This window comes from Tribolium castaneum, chromosome 9 (genome assembly GCF_031307605.1).
Source record: "Tribolium castaneum strain GA2 chromosome 9, icTriCast1.1, whole genome shotgun sequence".
Taxonomy (NCBI): domain Eukaryota; kingdom Metazoa; phylum Arthropoda; class Insecta; order Coleoptera; family Tenebrionidae; genus Tribolium; species Tribolium castaneum.
The window spans coordinates 9,655,083-9,678,566 of record NC_087402.1 but is presented as its reverse complement, the minus strand read 5'-3'; the positions used below and the strand labels follow the sequence as shown (position 1 = coordinate 9,678,566).

The 23,484-nt window shown below is 29.7% G+C and overlaps 1 protein-coding gene and 2 long non-coding RNA genes across 5 annotated transcripts in view; 2 read left to right on the top strand and 1 right to left on the bottom strand.

Moving 5' to 3' along the window:
- Positions 1–23,484, top strand: part of Graf (GTPase regulator associated with FAK) — a 48,696-nt gene that overhangs the window by 22,214 nt on the left and 2,998 nt on the right. Inside the window, exons 3-10 of one of the 3 annotated variants that reach the window (XM_064358829.1) lie at positions 17,430–17,600; positions 20,355–20,697; positions 20,744–20,841; positions 20,887–21,066; positions 21,115–21,445; positions 21,496–21,601; positions 21,650–22,013; positions 22,068–22,320. In XM_064358829.1, coding sequence (XP_064214899.1) covers positions 17,430–17,600; positions 20,355–20,697; positions 20,744–20,841; positions 20,887–21,066; positions 21,115–21,445; positions 21,496–21,601; positions 21,650–22,013; positions 22,068–22,320 — 1,846 coding nt within the window. Of the gene's footprint in view, positions 1–17,429; positions 17,601–20,107; positions 20,262–20,354; positions 20,698–20,743; positions 21,067–21,114; positions 21,446–21,495; positions 21,602–21,649; positions 22,014–22,067; positions 22,321–23,484 lie in introns of those variants that run through there. The other 2 variants (XM_064358830.1, XM_064358828.1) reach the window with 2 other exon arrangements.
- On the bottom strand, positions 9,428–10,147 carry LOC135267103 (uncharacterized). The gene is made up of 2 exons (XR_010335386.1): positions 9,797–10,147; positions 9,428–9,729 (listed from the first exon to the last, which is right to left on the bottom strand). It is a non-coding gene; the product is annotated as an uncharacterized LOC135267103 (long non-coding RNA).
- On the top strand, positions 10,925–15,195 carry LOC135267102 (uncharacterized). The gene is made up of 3 exons (XR_010335385.1): positions 10,925–11,485; positions 11,538–11,828; positions 11,883–15,195. It is a non-coding gene; the product is annotated as an uncharacterized LOC135267102 (long non-coding RNA).

Here is a 23,484-nt window from a genome sequence, read left to right as displayed (position 1 = left end):
TAATTGATTTGCTTGTAATATTTTATTGGAAAAGCCTAGGATTTTAGAAATTGAATCAGCTGGCGTAAAGTCTATTTCGTATATGCTTTTTATTTCACACTTTAATGTATTTATATTTGGTTTTAATGAAAAAAATGTATTTCTTTCTTTCTCACTTACTTCACTTCCAACTAAATTATCTTGAATGTATTTTTCGATATCTGAAATTTCAAATGTTCCTTTAGGAAGACGAATTACGTTTTGTGTTCTAACAATTTGATTATTTGAAGGATTTTTGGTTATTGTGTTATAATATAACTTATCAGTACCATCTTCAATATTTGGTATGTGATTATAAGTATCTAATCCAATTAGTGCTAGAGAATATATATAATTATTATCAATATAAATTGGTGGTGACAGATTAACACTCAAAACACTTTTCGTATCAGTAAATAAAAGAAGAACAAACATGACAACTGTTAGAATGAAACTGATTTAATTTAATTATGTTTCATATTATATAGAAATTTTAAACACAAATGTCCACAATTATAGGTTAGATTTTGAAATTTATCATGGTTATAATAAATTTTACAGTTTTTAAAATAATTAATTAGGGATTTTGGTGGCTTAAAGTTGCCAAAACTATCAAAATAATGCACAATTTTTTTATTTTTTTTATAAGCTACCCAATGTGTGCCTTCTCCTTTATTATCATCAAGATTTACTATTCCACTTTCATAATTAAAACAATGTTGTGGTAATTTATCTTTCATAAATACACCTCGAAAATCTGTAAGTTTTAAGATTTTAGCATATTTTAGTAAATTTTGATTAGTTAATGCTTTCTTGGGTAGCTTTATTGGGAGTTTTTTGAAAATTTTTTTAAAAATAAGCCATATCCTTTTCGCAAACGTTTTAAATATAGACCGCTTCCTTTTTTTCCAATAGCTATTGCTTCCATAGTTTTATTATGCCGTTGTGCTTCTTCTAATTTTTTCTGTGCACTTTTTGCATTATTTACTGCACGAGCCACTGTAGCAGCACCAGCACCTAAACTTCCTAGTGCACTAAGTCCACCAAAAATTAAAGGTAAAAGTGGTATAAGTCCTCCTTTTTTAATAGGGATAATTCTAGGGACTTTAATATTTTTTTTCCCTCCTGCTGCTTTAACTGCTGCTCGTGCGTGTTTTAGAATAGTACTTATTTTATGATTTTCTGTTAAACCACTTTTTCTTAGACTATTAATAATACCAGCTTGAAATCCAATTCGTTTTTTTGTATTACATCTTTTTCTTAAATTCATTTTTGTCTTTCCATTATGTTGTTGTTGTTGTTGTTGTTGTTGTTGTTGTTGTTGTTGTTGTTGTTGTTGTTGACGTGTTTTTTTCATTCCTCTTCCACATTTACGAGTTCTTTTTATTCCTCTTTGACATTTACGAGTTTTTTTCTTCTTAATTGTTTTCTTCTTTGTTGTTCTTTTAATACCCATTCCGAGTTTTCTTTTTAGTTTCATAATATTTGTTACCAACCACGCACTTGCTTTTTCACCAAATTTAGCGTCTTTTGATATTACACGTGACCAGGCTTTGTTTTCCAAAATTTGATCAGCTTTATGTCTATCTTTCAAATTATTTGATTTAGAGTATTCTATATCGTGAACTTTACAATACTGATCAAGTTTATTTATTCCTGGATCTTGTCGATTAAGTCTTTTTGCTAACTTTGTACCAGGACCACAGTATTGATACCCCGGAAGATGCAATTCGATCGGTAACTTGTTTATGCTGCTATTAAGTAAACCTTCACCTCTCGCCATTAAGCACTAACTGACTAAATTAGTAAAACAAACATCAATTTATAGTGTTGCAGATAAAAAATTTGTTTAGTATCAGTTCATAGTCCATTGTAACAAGAATACTAATTATGCGTGTCATTAAACAAAAATTTTCCTTACCGGTTATCAATTATGAAAATATTAATACAAGCGAATTAAAATTACATTATAAACATGGTCGATTGTTTCCAAATTCAATTCGTTGTATAATATGTGGACCATCCGGAAGTGGAAAAACAAATATAATGTTAAGTTTAATTTTTCATCCGAATGGATTGAAATTTGAAAATTTGTATATATATTGTAAATCACTATACCAGATAAAATATCAGTTACTTAAATCAGTTTTAAATAAAGTTAAAGAAATAGGGTATTACCAATATGATGATAATGAAAAAATAATATCCCCAAACAAATGTAAAACAAATTCTATTTTTATATTTGACGATGTTGCCACATCTAATCAGAATAAAATAAGATCGTTTTTTTGTATGGGACGTCATCGAGGATTAGACATGTTTTATTTATCACAAACATATGTTAAAATTCCTAAACATTTATTACGTGACAATGTAAATTTTTTAATTTTATTAAAACAAGATGAAAAAAATTTAAAATATATATACGAAGAACATGTTGGAACAGATATGAGTTTTGCAAAATTTAAAAACATATGCGATGAATGTTGGAAAAATAAATATGGTTTTCTTGTTATAAATAAAGAAGATGAAATTACAGCTGGTCGTTATCGGAAAGGTTTCGATCAATTTATTTTAATATAATATATAAATATACCTTATTATTGAAAACATAATCAGTAGTAAATAAACCATCGAAATGGATACTACATTATCTCCGCAAAAAAAACGTATCAAAAAAAAAATATTAGAAACTGCAAATGTTGTTAGAAACAAATATAAAGCAATTAGAAATTATCAAAAAAATCAAGATGAATCGTTAAATCAATTTTTTAAACCTGTTTCAAATACGCTTACGAATATTGTTTCACATTTAACAAAACCTCGAGAACAAGATAAGATAAAAAAAGACATGGACGAAGATCATCTAAAAAAAGAAGATAACCATGTTGATTCTAAATATGATGATGATGATGATGATGATGATGATGATAAAGATAAGATTAAAAAAGAAGATAAAGGAGATAACAGTAATGATTCTGATACTGATAATATTGAAAAAGATGATATAATACAGCAGACGTTAAAATTATTGAAAACAAACAAACATGATAAAATCTATGGTCCAAAAATAAATCCTATTAATGACAGTATGAAATTAGGAAGAAAAGTTTTGAAAATTAAAAATAACGGTTTTTTACAAATAGGTAATGATATGTTTCAAGGTACTGATGGACTTTATGAATTAGTATTTCATAAACGCCCAAATGAAAAAAAAATTTCTATTAATGATATGAATAATTATTTAAGAATTATTAAACTTACAAATTTGCATCGAATTGATCCTGAGAATAAATTTAGTCGAATAAAAGGAAGTAAAAATTATAAATATTTAAAATACATAAAACCATTAGTTAAGAAAAATCCTACAAAACTTCAAACAATTTCAAAACAAAGAGAAAACACAACTTCAAAACAAACAGGAAAAGGGTTAATGTCTCCTACTTTATCAAAACGAAACTTCAAATTAAATCGCATACGAAATTGTATATATAACGAAAAACCCGTTGAAGTGAAATATTGGAATGATATAAATGAATTAGTAACAAGATTAGCATATTTACATGGGGAATTACAGGCTGGAAATGATAATAATATTAATGAAATATATGAAATTGAAGATGAATTAAGAGAAGAAGGGGTTATATATTAAAAAGCACAGTAAAAAAAAATCATTTATCGTTAAGATGCCTATCGATGTGTTCGGGCGTGAAACATCATTACATAGAAATTTAGCAGGTTTAACTGGTACAAATCAACGGAAGCAAATTGTGTACGCGTTTAAGTTTACAAAAGACGGTGATTACGACATGGAAAATAAAAAAATTACAAATGTGCAATTACCAGTAAAAGCAATGGATGTAGCAAATAAAAAATATATTGATAATATTGAAAACGTTTTTACGGAAAAATTTCAAATTTTGCAAGATGATCTAACAAACAAAAATTTACAATTTTTAGAATTAAAAAGAAAATTTTTGGATTATTTATTAAGAGAAAAAGGATATGTTAAAGCATTAAAGGACTTAAATGGAAATATTGCTGAAGGTGATCGAATTTGGAATGAAAAATACAAAATTATTAATAATACTTTAGAACAACAAAATAACAGTTTAAAAACATTACAACAGGGCATTAAAGAAAAAGTGGATAATATTCATTCGGAAATTCAGCATGTACAAAATCAATTCATTGAAGTAAAAAATGAGTGGTCAAAAATAATTGAATCCCACACAAATGCTATTAATATGTTGGTTAAACAAATTAATGATCATTTATCATTAGATATTAGCCGATTAAGAACCACAAATCCCTCACAATCATCATCATCATCATCACCATCTTCTCCATTGTCAAAGAAGAAAAAGAAGAACAAAAGAAGTTTAGAGCCGGTCGTTGATGATAAAGTTAGTGAAAGTGTTGAAACAGTGTATCAAAAAAAGAAGAAAAAAGAAGTGAACTAGACTCAACAGGTATAAAGAAGTGAACTAGACTCAACAGGTATAAAAAATGAAAAAATTAGCAAAGCAAAATTTCAGTGTAAAAGAACAAATTGTAAATGAACTTTTTTCTAACGCTCGTCGCAACTTTAAAAGAAGACATACTATTATTAAACATTTAAATGATCTCTGGCAAGCTGATATAGCTGATTTTCAAAAGTATTCAAAACAAAACAGAGGATATAAATACATATTAGTTGTTATCAATTGTTTTTCTAAATTTGTTTGGTTAAAACCCTTAAAAACAAAATCAGCTCCGGAGGTGACAAAAGCAATGAAATCCATTTTATTAGAAAATAAAAAACAACAATTAACTCCAGAGAATTTACAAACGGATGCTGGAACTGAATTTTTTAATTCAAATTTTAAAAAACTAATGCAACAATTTAAAATTAACCACTATCGTACATTTAGCATTAAAAAAGCTGCAATAGCTGAACGCGTAATTCGTACAATTAAAACAAAAATATTCAAATTATGTTTATTATTAGGAACATATAAATGGATTGATAAAATTGAAAAAATTGCTAAAGAATATAATGCGTCAAAGCATCGTACAACTGGAAAAGCTCCTATTGAAGTAAATAGTTCAAATCAGCATGAATTAATGAGTAAATATAATAGATTAAAAATTGTTGATTCTAATCAAAAATTTAAAATTGGAGATTTTGTGCGTATAAGCAAAGAAAAATTTTTATTTGAAAAAGGATATACCCCTAACTGGAGTACAGAAATTTTTAAGATAATAAAAGTAAATCTGACAAATCCGGTGACATACCTATTGGAAGATTTAGAAGGTCAACCAATAAAAGGAGGATTTTATCAAGCAGAACTAAAAAAAACAAATTTCAAGGACGAATATTTGGTAGAAAAAATATTAAACCGCAAAGGAGATAAAGTTCTTGTACGGTGGTTAGGGTTTCCAACTGATAAGGATAGCTGGATAGGTATAAAAGAATTATTGTGAGGGTGTTTATTTTAGTCACATGCACACTTTTAATAATAATGAGTACTAATAATACATTATTAGCTCAAGTATTAGAATGTGAACAAATAATTCTTTATCTTCGAAATCTCATGCGACAAGAACTTTTGAAAATACACCGAATGGATTTATTTGAAATTTATGGACATCTACCAGAGTTTTATCAAGATGATGATAATATAAGGAGCGCGTTACCCTGTTTGGAACATTATGTGTTAAGTGCTGATGTAGATGTAAACGACGGACCACCACCATCAGCTGAATCGTGTTTTCTTTGTAAGAGTGCAAACACTGCAAACAAAGAGTGAAGATGAATCCGAATTTTCTAATTGTTTTTGGAACTTTGTTTCAAAACATAGTGTATATTTATTACCATCCTCCAACCAAGGACATCGTCGAATCATACATTTGTTTCAATAAATTAAATTCTACATGGCCTGAAAATTGGTATGAACTTCATCAAAATCAAACTTCGTTAAACATAGTGTATGAAATGAAAATCCCAAGTGACCACCTACTCAACAATAATGAAACGAATGTGGTGAACCAAACAGTGACAACGGAATTTCTGTCATCTTTTGTAATTCCTTACAAATTACGGCTGGTTTTTAAAAACAGACAGTATCATGATACGGATTGGAAATACTTACTTAAAAGTGATAAAATCGATATCATGTTAAGTTCTCAACAATATAAAAATTTATCTGCATCTTCTATAGTAACCAAAAATAAATTATCACATTATGATGACTTTTTTAAAAGATTTAATACAATTGAAAACATAACTAAAGCTAATAATTTAATAAGTAACCAAAATTTTACCTTTTTTTTAATTTGTGTAATAGTAGGAGTTACAGTGTTATTAGGTATAATAATTAATGTAATTTTATATTCTTTGTTACACCGTTTTACTAGTAGGAATTATGATGTTTGTAATCGTAATAATGTATGATGTAGTTTTATATACTTTTCTGTTATATAAACTTATGTTCTTGTAAAAATAAACTTTATAAATGAAACTAGTTTAAATTTGTTTTTATTTGTTAATTTCTTGTTCCTTATTTTTCCTGCCTCCTATTTTTACATTTTTGTAATTTTTAAATTTTAAGTACAGACTTTTAAATTTTCGCGATTTTAGATTTTTGAATTTGCCACCAATATTTGAAATATCCGCCATTTTGAAAAATCTAAATTCCCCCCTCCACCATAAACGTGACTGCTGTGACGTCACACGCGACGTTATTATGTTTTGATTGGCTGTTTTATTAAATATATTTTTTTGAAGGGAGAGAAGATTAAGTATTTTAAAAAAATATTCCTATTTTGCTTAGTTTCACGAAAGTAATACATCTGAAAACATGACGCGAATTATTATCGTTATTATTATAACTTTAATTGGGTATTCATCTTGTAAAAGTGTTGTTAGTGAAGTGAACGGTAATGATGATAATACAAACTGTACAAACCGATATTTATCTCAGTACTTAACAAATTTTGGATATCTACAACGTGAAAATCAAACTGAAGAAAACAGAACTTTTGAAGAGTTAAAATTTAATGAAAATAATTTTTCTGATGCCTTACTAGAATTTCAACGTACATATAATTTACCTTCTACCGGAAAAATTAACAACGAAACACTCAATTTCATAAAACAGCCGAGATGTGGAATGAAAGATGTATTATCTGAATATACATTGCATTTAACAAAGTGGAATAAAACCTCATTAAATTGGATGATATATACAAATAGTCGTTTTGAACGCAAAGTAGCTGTAAGGGCATTTGAGATTTGGCAAAAACATACTAGTTTAAAATTTTTTGAAACTCGTCAACCTGAAAATGCTAATATATTTATCGTATTTACATCGACTGAGCATACATTTTATATAATGAATAATATTCAAAAATGTTTTGCAAATTTTGATGGAAAAGGTAATGTGTTAGCTCACGCATATTTTCCCGATGGTGTAACTAATTTTACGGAAATACATTTAGACTCAAGTGAAAATTGGTCCTACAAAATACATGATGAAGATAATTTTTCACAACAAAATGATTCAGTTAATTTATTAGTAGTTTTATTACATGAAATAGGTCATACATTAGGACTTTCTCACAGTACAAATAAAGATGCTATAATGTTTCCTTATTATAAGTTAAGTAAATCTCTTAATACTTTAGATCTTCATGTTGATGATATATATGGTATAACAAGTTTATATGGTTACCCAATTTTAACTGACCCAAAAGTGATTCACAATTCGAGTACCACATATTCAATAAAAAATCTAACAACATCATTATCATCATCAACAACAACAACAACAACAACAACAACAACAACAACAACAACAACAACACCATCAACAACAACAAAAATACAAATAAATAAAATACCTTTAATTCCTGATTTATGTTCGCTAAAAAAATTTAATCATTTTTTAATTATTCAAAGTCATTTATATATTATTTATAATGAATGGTTTTGGATAATAGATTTTAATAATATGAAAGATTACGGTCAACCAATGAAAATTATAACTTGGCTAACATTTTTACCTAAAAATTTTACTAAAATTACTGCTATTGCTAGACGACCTTCCTCCGATGAAATTTTATTAATTATAAATGATATGATTTATATTGTTTCTTTGCCAAATTGGAGTCTTAAATATGGATATCCTAAAAAAATTTCACAAGAATTTAAATTAAATGTACCTATCAGAGCAATGGTTAACAATTATGATGGACAATTATATCTTTTTTCTGATGATAAATATGTAACAATAAACACTCATCATAATTATAGATCAAATTTAGGACTTATATCAAAAGATTTTAATGGTATACCAAATAAAATTACAGGAGCAATTCGTTTTACAAACGGAAAAATATATTTTTTTACTAAAAAAAATTACTATGAGTATGATGAATTTACTAATACTTTAATTAGAGCTGGCAAAAAGGATTTATCAATTTTTGGAATTAATTGTCCTAACGAACCAATCTTATTACAATTAAAGAATTTAATCTCTTCACTTATTCATTTTAATACAAAATATGAGGAAGCAAACGATGAGGATGAGAATGAGTAATTTTGATAAGATTAGTTAACCGCAAACGTAGATAAACAGATGTAAAAAATTGAATTATTAATTTTTTTAAGGTTAATTAACCATAAATATAAATAGATACATTTTTTGATAAATTTCAACTATAAAAACAGTCTGATTGAATTTAGGTGTTAATCTTAAAGTGACTGCGTTAATATGAAACCAAATCGACTAGAACTTCTATGTCAGAAATGTATTATAGAAAATTGTTGGAATAATCGAGAGAAGTTATATCAAGTTTTGAAATATTTACATGCGATGATACCAACGAAAATTTTTCATGAATTCTTAATCGCATTACCAACGATAAGGTGGCAGAAAATTTTCGAGAACAAGAAACCATATTATGCAAAAAATCCTGGTTCAGATGAAGATTTCATCGAAGGTCTTGAAATCTACGAGAATAATAACAGAAAATTGATGGATTATAAATACGATAAATATATTGATGATGATAATTTGTACTTGCATATCATGTTTGAAGTTGCAGTTTACGATTTGTATTTACCTTTTTTTGGTGCATCAACAATGTGTTTAAAAGGTAATTATTATAAATTTAAAAGTGTAAACAAAAAGTTTCGTTATTGTATAGACTGTTATAAGTTTTATAAGAATTTATATAAAAATGTACAAGATTCATGTATTTTTTCGTTTAAACAATGTTATGAACATACTATAATAAGAACAATTGATTTTGGAAATTACGTTAAGGATGATTTATTTTGGTGTGCATTATGTATTAAAAAACCTTTGTTTGCTAACACTTCATCAACTTGTAGAAAAACTTGTAAGTTGAAATAAAACTATAATTTTATTACAAGTGTTTTATTTGATTTTTAGATAAATACAATAATACAATACAATACAGATAACAGATATTTTAAAAATTAATATAATACTTTCCATATATCAATATGAAGTATCGTTCTATTACATATTATATCTAATCTTACTTTAAACGTATAATTTAAAAAATGTACTATTTTTATATAGTGTTCTTGATCGTCTAGTGGCGGATCTCCTACATTGATGAAGGCAAATGATAAATGATGTTGTAGATCTAATGGTATAACTACATCTTCAATTATGTTTTTTATGATGAGTGTTTCATCTGAAAATTAAAAAAATATATATATAATTAATTGTATGTAATAAAATAATCAAACATTTTAACTTACCGACAGAAAGATCATTGTTGCCCATGAATATCAAATTCATTGTGATGATGGAATATTCAACATGTAAAACTAATCACTGTTTAAAGTGGATCGCATATATATAGGAATGAATCCCCTCTATAACACATTTATCAAAGAAAAACAAGAATTTCTGTGGTCGTGATGCAAAATAACAAACAAAATTTTATTTTTTTCCTTCAAATATACATGATTAGATACGATATGATATCAATAATCAAAATGTGGTTTAATCTTCTTCCTAACTTGAAAACAAACAAACACAAACAAAAACAAAAACAGGAAATTCTTAGATATAATATGATTTTATGAAAAAAAGTGGAAGTAATTAGTTTTTTCGTTATTATTATTATTATTATTATTATTATTATTATTATTATTATTATTATTATTATTATTATTATTATTACTTGTATATTAACTTGTTCTAACTCGTTCTAACTTGTCTTATTAAGATAAGTTAGGAATTTGTTGTTTACCATAAAAACAGGATGTTCTTAGATAAGATAAGATAAGATTTTGTGGTTAACCACAAATGGAATTACGTAGGTTTACCTTGTTCTAACTTGTTTTATTACGATAAGATATGTTTATTAACGTGTTCAGACTTGTCTTCTTATTAAGAAAAGATATTTAAGAAGTGGATGTTATCATTTGATTCAGTTGGCTTCCACGAGTTATTCGGTAAACAAGTGAGTGATACCATTTTTTTAAATTCTTCTTCACAAAAGAAATAAGTAAGTGAGTTTTTGAAATTTTATTATTTACTTAAATTTATTTTTTATAATAGAAATGGAAAATAATCTTCCAAATTATTATATAAATAATTATGACCCAGAACCTCTAATTGTTGATGAACCCTCAGCTTCAACAAATCTTGAAGACCCTTCAGGCAGTGAAAACAATCCTTCAGGCAGTGAAAACAATGAAGTTGGTCCAGATGAAATTTTATTACAATTAAATCAACGAGGTGCATGTGAATTGCCTCCACTTATTAAAATTGATTCTCTAATTCAGAAGAAAGAATATAAAATAAGAAATCTCATAAGATTGAAAACAAAAACAGGATGGGGCGTTATATGCGAAATTGATGAGGGTAACTTCTTTTATTCCTCAAAGAATTGTATCAATTTTAAATAACAGAGCCATAAAATATCTGTTAAGTGGAAAAGGTTCCGTAATAATTTACTTAGGAAAAAAAAATACGGGACAGGTGAACTGGGCTAATATTGTCGAGTTTAAAAAGATCACATAATTATGTCTGCTACTCCGTTAACAACATTATCATCATCATCATCATCACCACCACCTCCATCACCATCAACATCAACATCAGCTTCCTCTTCTTTGACGTCGACTTTCGCATTATCAACTATAAATTTAGAGAAATTTATTGAAATTCTACGATGTCCAAAAAAATATAAAATTTTTTTACAAAACGCTATTTCCGATTATGATTATAAAACCTTTAAAAATTTTATTAGAAACAAGGAAAAAATTTTAGAAAATAATCAACAACAAGCAACAAGTTTAGGAGAGAAAAAAAAATATGAATACTACATTTCAAGAGTAAAAACTTTATTCACGCACTTTCAAGAAAAAATATCCTCTTCAACAAAATATGGAAAAGGTTTACAACAAGATATACGTCAGAAAATTTCCTTTGTTAAAGTAAGTATTTTTTTTAAATTAAGAAATTAATTTAATTAATTTATATTTTTAGATTTCATCAGCTTTTAATAATCGGCTACGAACTTATTTAATCAGCAATAATTATTACATAGAACCGAAATATTTTTTTGAACATTGCAAGGAAATTCTAATTATCAAATTTGAAAAAATTTTACGAAAATTAGGAGCTTTTAAAATTAACATTATATTAAATTGTATTTATCAATTAAAAGTAACTAAAGAACATGCCTTTCGAAGTTTTAACACCCAGAATCAATCAGTCTTTCACTCTGAAGAAATACCTTCAATTTTAGAAAATTTATTTGATGCTATATTAAATCAGGTAAAATATAAGTAATAACATTTATTTTTTTGTTAATTTTTATGAAATTTACAGATGGATGATTTCACTGAAAATAAGTCTGGTGAAGCATTAGAAAGTATTGAAAATTTGATGATTTCCATAAACAAATTATCGATATTTAATATATCGCAAAATGAAGAAGAAGAAGAAGATACCACCTCCCATTCTAGTGACTCTGGGGGAACATACATTCCTCTTCCTATTGAGCTGAAACGAAAAGGTTCTTGTTTTATTAATATTTTTAATAATGATAATTATTGTTTTGTTTATTCTATCTTGGCTGCACTTTTTCCTGTTAATCACTCTAAATATGAGAGAGTTGAATCTTATCCTAGTAATGTTCATGAAATTTTAAACTTAAAAAATATTGAAATGCCTGTTAAAATAAAAGATATTTCCAAATTTGAAAAACAGAATCCTACTATTTCTATTAATGTATTTAAATTCAACGAAAAAACCCGACAAATTGATGGTCCTATTTATCATACAAAAAATGTAAAAGAAAAACATATAAATTTATTATATTTAACTAAAAATAATATTAACACTAATGGTCATTATTGCTTAATTACTAATCTTGCAAAAGCATGTGGAAGCAGCATAAGTAAAAATGAGCATCAAATATTTTTTTGTGATCGTTGTTTACAACATATTCCTTCGAAATCAAAAGATAAAATTGATAGACATAAACGGGATTGTTCAACATTTCCTGCAGTTAAAACAAGCTTACCTGAACCGAATTCTCCAGAAAGTCTTTTACATTTTTCACAGTTTAAGTCATTGCTACGTTTACCATTTGTTATATATGCAGACTTTGAATGTTTAACAGTTCCATTAGATACTTGTTACCCCAATACAAAAAATTCTTTTACGAATCCATATCAAAAACATGTTGCATATAGTATAGCATATTTTATTAAATGTTCTTTTGATAGTAAATTAGATAGTTTTAAGACTTATAGAGGAGAAAAGCCTCAAGAGTGGTTTATTTCAGAATTAAAAGAAATTTGCAAATTTGTAAATAACATATTGTTAAAACAAAAGAAAATACTAAATAAACCTCTATCAGAATTAGAAAAAGAGTTACATGAAACAACTAATAATTGTAATTTATGTGGTTACAATTTTACAGATAATAATAAAAAAGTTATACATCATAACCATTTAACTGGTGAATTTATTTCTACAATATGCAATAATTGTAATTTACAAATTCAAATTTCAAATAAGTTGCCAGTTTTTTTACATAATTTGTCTGGATATGACGCTCACCTTTTTATTACAGAATTTATTAATAATTTTTCAAATACTGAAATAATACCATTGAATCATGAAAATTATATTTCATTTTCAGGAATACATTGTAACATGAAAATTACGTTTTTAGATTCTTTTCGCTTTCTACCTACATCATTAGATAAACTTGTATCTTTTTTAAAGCCAAATCAGTTTTCTCTTATGAAAGCTTTTTTCCCCAATGTTACAGATAATGTTTTTCAATTATTATTAAAAAAAGGAGTATTTCCGTATGATTATATCACTTCCTTATCTGTCTTCGAAGATACCCAATTACCAACAAAACCACAATTTTTTAATCGAATGATAAATAAACATATTTCAGATAAAGATTATTTTCATGCACAGAATGTTTGGGAAAAATTTGGAATTAAAACTTTAGGAGAATACTCCGATTTATATTTAAAATGTGATGTAATTCAATTAGCTGATGTTTTCGAAAATTTTCGCGACTTAACAATGAAATATTACCAACTTGATGCTGCATCCTTCTATACTAGTCCAGGCCTTTCATGGGCAGCTGCTTTAAAAATCACAAAAGTTAAACTTGAATTGTTTACCGATAGTGAAATGTTTTTGTTCATCGAAAAATCAATACGCGGAGGAATTACTCAAGCGGTACATAGATATGCTGAATGTAATAATACACATTATTCAAAAACATATGATCCTACAAAACCTATAGATTATCTTTTTTATATCGATGCTAACAATTTATATGGCTGGGCTTTAAGTCAAAAGTTACCTATTGGAAATTTTCATTGGTTATCAACAAATGAAATTAATGAAATTTTCGCTGAGCCTCAAAAATTAAATACTAATGATAACAAAGGGTTTATTTTAGAAGTTGACTTATATTATGATAAAAGTATACACGATGAACATGATGATTTTCCTTTTTGTCCTGAACCACGAAATTCAAAGTTAATGTGTACGTTATATGATAAACAAAATTACGTTATACATTATAAAAATTTGTTACAGTGTATAAAATATGGTTTACAAATTAAAAAAATTCATCGAGTTTTAACATTTGACCAAGACGCATGGTTAAAACCTTATATTGAATTTAATACAAAATTGCGTATGGAAGCTAAAAATGAATTCGAGAAAGGATTTTTTAAACTTTTAATAAATTCTATCTTTGGAAAAACATTAGAATCAGACCGGAAAAAACGTAAAATTGTATTAGTAAAAAATTGGAAACAAGCCAGAAAATACATTCTAAAACCAGAATTTAAAAACGTTAAAATACTAAATAAGAATTTAGTTAGCATCGAATTAAATAAAACCGAAATCAAAATGAAAAGGCCAATCTACGTAGGATTTACTGTTTTAGAATTATCAAAAATTATTATGTACGATTTTCATTACGATTTTATTAATAAGCAAATAAAAAATTATTTTCAATCAAAATTATTATATATGGATACTGATAGTTTTATTTATAAAATGACATGTAAAAAAGAAAATTATTCGCTTTATGATCTAATACGAGATTTTGCAAATTCAAAATTTGATACTAGTGATTATGATGTAAATAATATTTGGAATATTCCTCTTGTAAATAAAAAAATTCCAGGATTAATGAAAGATGAATTGAATGGTAAAATTCTTACAGAGTTTATTACTCTAAGACCAAAAGTTTATGATTATAAAGTGAATGGAGAAGTAAAAGAGCCTAAAATAAAGGGAATTAAAAAAAGTGCAGTCATTATAGATTTTGTAGATAATGTTGATAATGATAGTTATAGGATTACTAATACTAGAAAAATAGAATTTAACGATATATATGAATGTTTATTTAATAATACAGTAGGTTATGTTAATTTTAATACTATAAGATCAATTAATCATGAACTATTTTCTGTAAATATTAATAAGTTAGGATTAAATGCATTAGATAATAAGAGATATATTTTAGATGATCTAATTAGTACTCACGCTTGGGGGCATTATTCAATTCCTTAACCCCTTCTAAGTTTTTGTAAAATTTAATACTTTTTTTAAATATTTTTTCCAAATATTAATAAAATATTTGTTTGTTCTATTTCCTGTTTTATTTTTGTTTCGCTTTGACAAAAAAATAAATAAATAAAAAACTACATATACTAGAATTTTTTTTTTTTTTTTTTTTTTTCAGAAAAAAATTACTCCTTATTCCTGTTCTCCCATTAATACAATTTAGCGTAGTAGGAGGTAGTTAGATAAACACTAGAGCGATTTTTTCTGTTCTCCTAATAATCCATTTAAAATTGCTTAACTCAATACAGCATGTTTTGTATACTTCATGTATTCAAAATTGCACATTTCAAAAATCATATATTCAAAATTTCACAACCCCAAAAACCAAAAATTTCACAACCCCAAAATTCGCAAACGCGCGGGGGTGTGTGGTGTGTTGCGTCGGTCGGCCATCATCATCATCATCATCATCATCATCATCTGATATTGGCGGGAAGTTTAAAAAATAAAAAAAAAAATTAAAATGGAGGCCAGCAGCGCCATCTTTGATTGAAGGCGGCGGCGGCGCTGACTGACGGCAGCGCCATCTAGCGAAAAGCTTGCAGACCGTACCGTGGCGCCATCTAACGTGAGAATTTAAACCGAATTTGTGACGACATCGGCGCTTATATCCTACTCTCATAACAGTCATAACTCACGTTATTAGTTTACATTATTAATAACTTAAAATAATTTAGTTGTTAACTTATCGTGTGGTTTAAGGCGATAACGTGATGATTCACAAAGGCGTGACAATTTGCGCCTTTTGTAATCAACTGTGATTGGGGTTCATTTATTTATTTCTATTTCGGATGTTTTAATGCAAGTGCACAGACCCCTGTTCCGCGCACTAAAATGCAATAAAAATGATTCTATTTTCGATTTGAGTGATGCCCAGATGTTGGATTAGGAACTATAATACAAGCGCATTAGTGACGTAAACTACTACAGCATCTCGTTCCACGTAAATTACAAGTTGAATGACACAAATGACGTTTCTTCAAAACTGCCACCACTTTCTTTTGCTGATTTTGATCCAGCGAAAGTGATCGGACCTGTCGTTCTAATGTAACATGGAAAAAACTCGATCAGTTGAAAGTTTTCAGTGTCATTCTGCATAAAACACCGTTTCGTGAGGTGTGGGCTAATTGTAAATGTCAAGGAATTAGCGTAACATTCACTCGATGGGTTCATATGGGATGGCTCAGACACGTTTAGACGTCAAAACAAATTTAGTTTGATGATAAATGAGGTATGAGGGGAGTTGATTGAATTGCGTAGTGGCCACAATCGGTGGTATTTGCCGGCCAGTTTTTGCACAGAATGGGTTCTTGGACTTGAACAGGAAAGTCAGGAGTGTATCGAAGAGAAGGTTCCCCAGGGTAATAGCATTGTGACGGGTAATAAGAGCCTCGAGAAATAAAAGCGAATGGAAGAAAAAGCATATGCTCAGACGCATCAGACGAGGGAAATTATATTGAAACGCAAAAACTTCCAGACGGTTTTATTACAGCGCTTCCTAATTTATGTTTATTAGAAATGTCAGGAAAAATCTTGCATTTTCTGTGCCTGTAACTGTAAATTAAATAAGCAATTTTTATTTTTATAAAGATGAAATAAAGTTTTCGAAATTCAGTTTGGTGCACCCCTTGGGTACGTTGGCAAACGTAAAGGTAAAAGAAAACTCGCAAATTTAAATTTTAAGACCACCCAGAGGTAAATAGCGAAACGTTGAAGATTTCTATAAATACGACCAAATTACGTTGCAAATAAACTTTCGTTACGCTACAGGGATGATTTGTGATTTTTTTATGTTAACTGTAATCTGAAAAAGAGTCACGTTTCCGTGGAACGAAGACACTGATTGCACCCAAAGACAAAAAGTTGCAATCGGGTGGAAAAGAGATCAGAACGAATTGCTTCCTTTAAACGTAAGAAAAGTGTTGATCGACTCTGATCATTTGTCGCTGTAATGGTTTGTTTGGGCATGCCGTGCATATGTTTACCATGATAATTATGACAATAGTTGAAAGAACCAGCGTGTTTGATTAAGTAGCGCGGAAAAATTCAGGTCGTGAAAAATGCGGTTTGCTTAGTCATTTTTAGCATTCTCGTAAACAATCGGTTCCGCAACCTATATTTTTTCCAGCCTTGCTTTGTAATAAAAATTTCTTGCACCATTTATGTAAATTCAATGCTTGCATGACTTGTGGGCGTCACGGATGATTGAGATGTTATCTCAACGTTACATCAAAACGTTCATTTTCTGTCTATTTCCAGCTAGAGAACGTCTATTCGCACGTGGTGAAGCCCCTCGAAGACTTTCGTAAGAAATACATCGGCGGAGTGAAAAACGAGAAGAAAAAATTCGAGAAGCAGACCGCTAAATTCTGTCAGTGCCAAGAGAGATATTTAAATCTCACGACGAAAAAACCGAACTCGCTTCAAGAGGTTTGTTTGCTTTTAATCAATTTCTTTCATTTGACACGAAACATGCGATATCAGTTTTAACAACGGCCTTGGGATGCTTGCAAATACATCAAAAATAATAAAATTAGTCAACTTCCCATCGCCGACGGAAGTGGTTATTTTAGACGTTCATTAGCTTCATACTGAAACCAAAGGCAATGGTTTGCAGAATGTTTTTTAGCGTGTGGGAGGCTTGTAACAAAAAAATTGTTCTTTGAAGTCATTTCTAATAAAACTCCAGACTTTGTTATCTTCCGGAATGATACGTTTTTACAACAAGTTCGACGACCCGCCATGAGTGTAATTGGATTTTTGTTTATTCTGCACCTCATTGAGCAACAAATTGACAAAAGAGGGTCGACTTTGGTTTATCGGAGAGTTTTACTAACCTCGAGAGTCAATACAATCACGCTTCATCTACTTTTAAGTCCGTAAACATTTTAATTTCAATATTTTATATCAAACCTCCTGCCGTGTCAGATGATCAGATGGACTTTAAAGAAAATTTATTTAATAAAGTGTACAGGGTGCTGCATTTTGATCTCGAAACTAAGAGGTTAGAGAAAAAGAAGTGACACATTCTCGGGTCCGTTTTTTGCGAAAATAATTTTAATCTAAACTGCATCTCGCTATCATCTTTTGTTTTCGACTTATAAACAAAAGTTGACAGCGAAAGATTAAAAAAATTTATATCTTCCTTATTATAAAAGATACACATTTGAAACAAAGACACGTTTTTACAGAGAATTTAATAATGTTATCGGCGATTGTTTTTAATTATCGGTTTAGCTGTAACAACATAAATTTTTATTTTTTTAAGTAGCAATCAATCATAAGTTGGTGTGATATTTTCGAAAAACTTATTTTTTCTGATTTGATATGTCTATTTGTTAACACATTATTTCTAAATATTTTGAAAAATTATAACATTTCTCTTTTTATTTATAGTAATTAATTAATTAGTAACTAATTAATTTAAAAACAGCATAATAAATTATAATTAGATAAAATTTTTGCGATTAATAAAAATAATATGTTTTTAGATTTAAATTGGCAAGCTTTCATTGTTATTCTATTTTCTAATTAAACATGAAATGTCGGAAAAAAAATCTTATTAGTTGTATGATTGCCTGTCAATAAAATTTTATTTTACAAAAAAAATGTCAAACCAAACACCAAAATTAAATCCCATCTGCGGTAAAAAATGCATAATATTATCAACGTCACCTCTATTACACTTCACTAAATCATAAAAAGTGTCATCAAATGGTAACACATTGTTTTCAATTTTCTGCACATTTTTAATGTAATTAAATAATGCGTCGATCGTATATTTGTTCACTTGAAAATAACTTTAACATAGCTTATTTTGATAATTTCACATTTTTAACTTTAATAACCGTTCACAAAATTTCTTTCTTTTTCCATATCCAACTGCTTTCAAATATTTTAAATATATCTTTTACAAAATAAAAATATAAAAATATCAAAGTGTATTTATATTGTTTTCAGTTCAGAAAAAAATAAGCTTTTTAAAAATGTCAAGGCCAACAATGATTCCTATTTAAAAAAAACAACTTTGTTATTACAGCTAAACGAATGAATAAAAATAACCACTGATAACATTATTAAATTCTCTGTAAATAAGTGCCTGTATAATGTCTTTGTTTCAAATGTGTTTTTTATTATAAGGATGATGTGATGTTTTTAAGATTTTGCTTAAATGTCAACTTTTGTTTATAAGTCGAAAACAAAAAACGATAGCAGGATGCGGTTTTGACCAAAATTATTTTTTTTAAAAACGGACCAATGTGTCAATTGTTTTTCTCTAAACCTCTTAGTTTCGGAGATCCCCTATTAAGGACATCCAAAATGCAGCACCCTGTACAGTAAATTGTTCTAGCGAGTTGTTCAATATTGACCTTTAAATAGCTGGAAATTAATTGTTTCTTTGCTAAAGCGGTTACTTTTGTTGTTACAAACTTCATTGGCGCAGTCAGTAGTTTCCTACTGATGAACTATTGTGTGCTATCTCCTTTTTTATGGACCTTTGTTAACGAAAGGGAAAATAATATTACACTAGATTTAAAGTAAAAAAAAATGTAAATCTAACAAAAGGCTAATAGTTCTTAGCTCTCCGTCATTCAAACAGATACTCGTACATGTCCTGGTTGTGTTAAATTTTTTTCAGAAATTAAGTTTGGCCTCGTATATTGATCGGCGATTAATATTTTTGGCAGTTGGGGCTCCCGTGCCTCATTTCCCACATCGTTAAATTTTGCATTGCCCTTCGATCATGAGTCATCAGCGATCCTTCGCTCCTTTATCTTAATCCTGTCATATCCGTCCATGAATCAATCGGCGATCTCATTCAGAGATTCCGCGGGGGTTGTATCGTAAACGATGACGTAATTTGCGTGGGTGCGTATCGATTAAATGACGTCATATCAGCGTGCGTTTGCGCCTTCACCCACTAAGGCCTCAATGCAAGCCAGTTCCAAATTGACATTTTCCATCAAACCACGTTTTGCGAATTTCCCTAGTGCCATATCACTTTTTCACCATTCAGTGAAATGTGGTTTTTCCATTCGGCCGTCTCGTGAAACCGTCAGGATGTCCTAAATAAATTAGCATCGACAATGCGTAGGTGTCGAAAATTTTCGCGACTGACACGAGCTGAAAGGGATCTTCGTGTTTTATTCAATTACAAAGGGACGATCGATATTTTGTTTGCAGGCCGACGCTTCTGTAGACATGGCAGAACGCCACTTCTTCACGGCCAGCATGGAATACGTCTATCTGATCCAAGAAGTGCATGAGCGGAAAAAATTCGAGTTCGTAGAGACACTTTTAACGTTTCTGTTCGGATGGCTCACCTTCTACCACCAGGGGCATGAAGTAGCCAAAGACTTTCGGCCCTACACAGTCGACTTGCAACACAAAATACAAAAAACACGCGCCAATTTTGATGACTACAGCAATAAATTGCGGAAACGAATGGCCGACGTTCAACACTCCGAAAAACCGGTCAAAAAGAATAAGGGTTGCAGGGAGGGCTACCTCTTTCTTTTGGAGAAAAGTAGGTTTTAATGCGTGAAAACGCCAATAACCGCTTGGTTTTGCAGAAGCTTTTGGTACCACATGGACCAAACATTTTTGCACATATGACAAAGAAACTAAAGAGTTTACGATGTTACCGTACAATCAGCTAACAACCAAAACGGTAAGTTACCAGGGTTGCGTTTCATTCCTGATTTTTCGTTTGAAGATTTCGCCACCTGAAGCCATGGTCTTGACGTCGTGTGTTAGGCGAATGTCTGATTCCATCGATAAGAGATTTTGTTTCGATATTCAGTTTGATTCAAAACCTGGGGTTGTGTTAACCTTCCAGGCGCTTTCGGAGCAAGACCGGAAGGCCTGGTTGGATATTATGGATGGCAAAGAACCGGTATTTCATCAAACACAGTTTGATCAAAATTTGACACAATTATTCCAGACTTACACAACTCCAGGTGTTAACAAAGCACAAAATTCGGAAGAGCGACTCCTCGACGATTTAGGCATCCAGTTTGTGAAAAAATGTATCGAAGTGCTGGAAAGTCGCGGTTTGGAGGAGCAAGGCATCTATCGGGTCGTTGGAGTCACTTCGAAAGTGAACAAATTGCTAAACATGGGCTTGGATCGCAGGAAATGTGATAAATTATCTCTGGAAGATCCCCAAGAGTGGGAAACCAAAACCATAACGAGCGCTTTGAAAAGTTACTTACGGAACCTCCCGGAACCACTCATGACTTACAAATACCATAACGGGTTCATAGCGGCAGTCAGTAAGTTATCGTTTTTGTTGTTGTTCCAACACGTTACAATTTTTTACCAGAAAATGAGACCCGCCAAATGAGGATACACGACGTGCACACGCTAATCCACCGGTTACCAAAAACCAACTTCGAAGTGATCAAAATCCTAATCAAGCATTTAACGAAGTAATTTAAACCACTAAGCGCTTGGCAAACAACTAATAATTTTTGCAGTGTTTCCGCCAAATCTGACAAGAATTTGATGACTGTGAGCAACTTGGGTGTTTGTTTCGGGCCGACTTTGCTCCGGCCCGAGGAAGAAACGGTTGCTTCGATCATGGATTTGAAATTTTATAACATCGTTGTGGAGATTTTGATTGAAAATTATGAGAAAATCTTCAATAGTGAGCCTGATAAAACATTACCCAGCGAAAACACTTCGCCGCGAAACGCTGCACCGCCAAGCAACAACTACAAACATATTTCGGAGCATCCGAATTTCGGTGCTGGCGATGGAACTGAAGTTGTTTACGCTCGAACGTACAACTCGAATCATTCCAATCACGTTTCGCCCAATTACCGGCCGCAAATGACTTGTGTAAGTGATTATTGTTCTTGGTTTGGTTTAATTTGATTGTCGTTTTGTTTTTAGACTGTGAAGGCGTATTACGAGGAACCTCTCACTGCGAATATGTGTTCAAGTTTGTACAGTGTTCACGAAGGGACGAATGGTGGCTACCACCCACAAATGAGTCGAAGTGAACACATTGGACCTAATTGCCAACCCATTTTACACCAAAAATCAATGCAACGGTTCATACCAACAGTGTCTTCTCAGTCTGAAAGTAATATTCCAAATTTACCTAGTCACAGTCCTACGTACTTCAGACCTTTCAACCGCATTAGTAAGCAATCGCTTTTTTAAAGGTCGAAAGTCGGGATAAAAATTTGCACGTTTTTAGCCCGATTTTGCTTAGTGGCTTGTTACTAACTCGACACATAATGTTGCGTTTTTTAAACGGAAATCACCAATTAATTATATCGTTTGTTCTGCATTTTTGTCACTAAGTGCCTCACAGTAGCCCAAGGTCTCAAATTAAGTTTGCAACACTGAATAAGCACAGATAGGAGATTGACAATTTTACATAATTCACATCTTTTGTGTCGCCACCTCAAAGAAACTGTAAAATAAGCTCACCGCAGAAATTTAAAACATAAAATCTTGCGGTATATTAAGGAATGTTTCATAATTTTTTTGTCTTTCTCAACCGTATAACCACTTTTAGAATTAATTAGGTCAAAAGTGATATCATTTTTTAGTTTTTTGATGAGTTTATTTCGTAAAATTTTGCTACAATCGAGCTAAAACATTGCAAAATTAGTAACTAGCCGTCTAATTAAACCACCAAGGCGTGTCTTTGAATTATAAACTCTATATTTTGCTTAACCCAATCAAAAAACTTCAAAATTGGGTTGAAACAATAAAATTTTTGTCTTTTACGATAATTTTTGTCTTTTACGATAATTTTAGCACGCTTGTCAGCCAGGTGCACATTTATTTCGCTAAATTTCATCTAAAATATGCTCAAAAATAAAATTATGACTGAAGTATTATTTTGTTATTTTTACGTTTTTTTGGTAAGAAATTTAATTAGTTCGCGAAACTTTGTCACTAATAAGCTGAAGTATTACACCATTCTTCAGCTTTTTGATACGAAATTTAATTAGTTCGCGAAATTTTGAGCAAAAAAGCTGAAGAATTACCAAATGAATTCGAAAATGGTGTACTTTTTGCCTTATTGAGGTAAAAGATCAATTTTTTTGCTCAGTGTTTTTTTTAATAGTACTGTGAATTGATGGCCAGTGTTATTATTCTTGGCAATAAATCCTCATTACTGAGAGATGGTTTTACGCATTTACTGGGTTTTTCTGTACAGAACCTTCAAATCAGACTGTGGAGAAGAGAATGTTTATAATTTATTACCTCAATTACCAACAATTATGAATAATAAATCAGTTGTTATGTAAGTGTTTTTTTCTTTTTTATTATTCGGGATAGAAATTTTGTT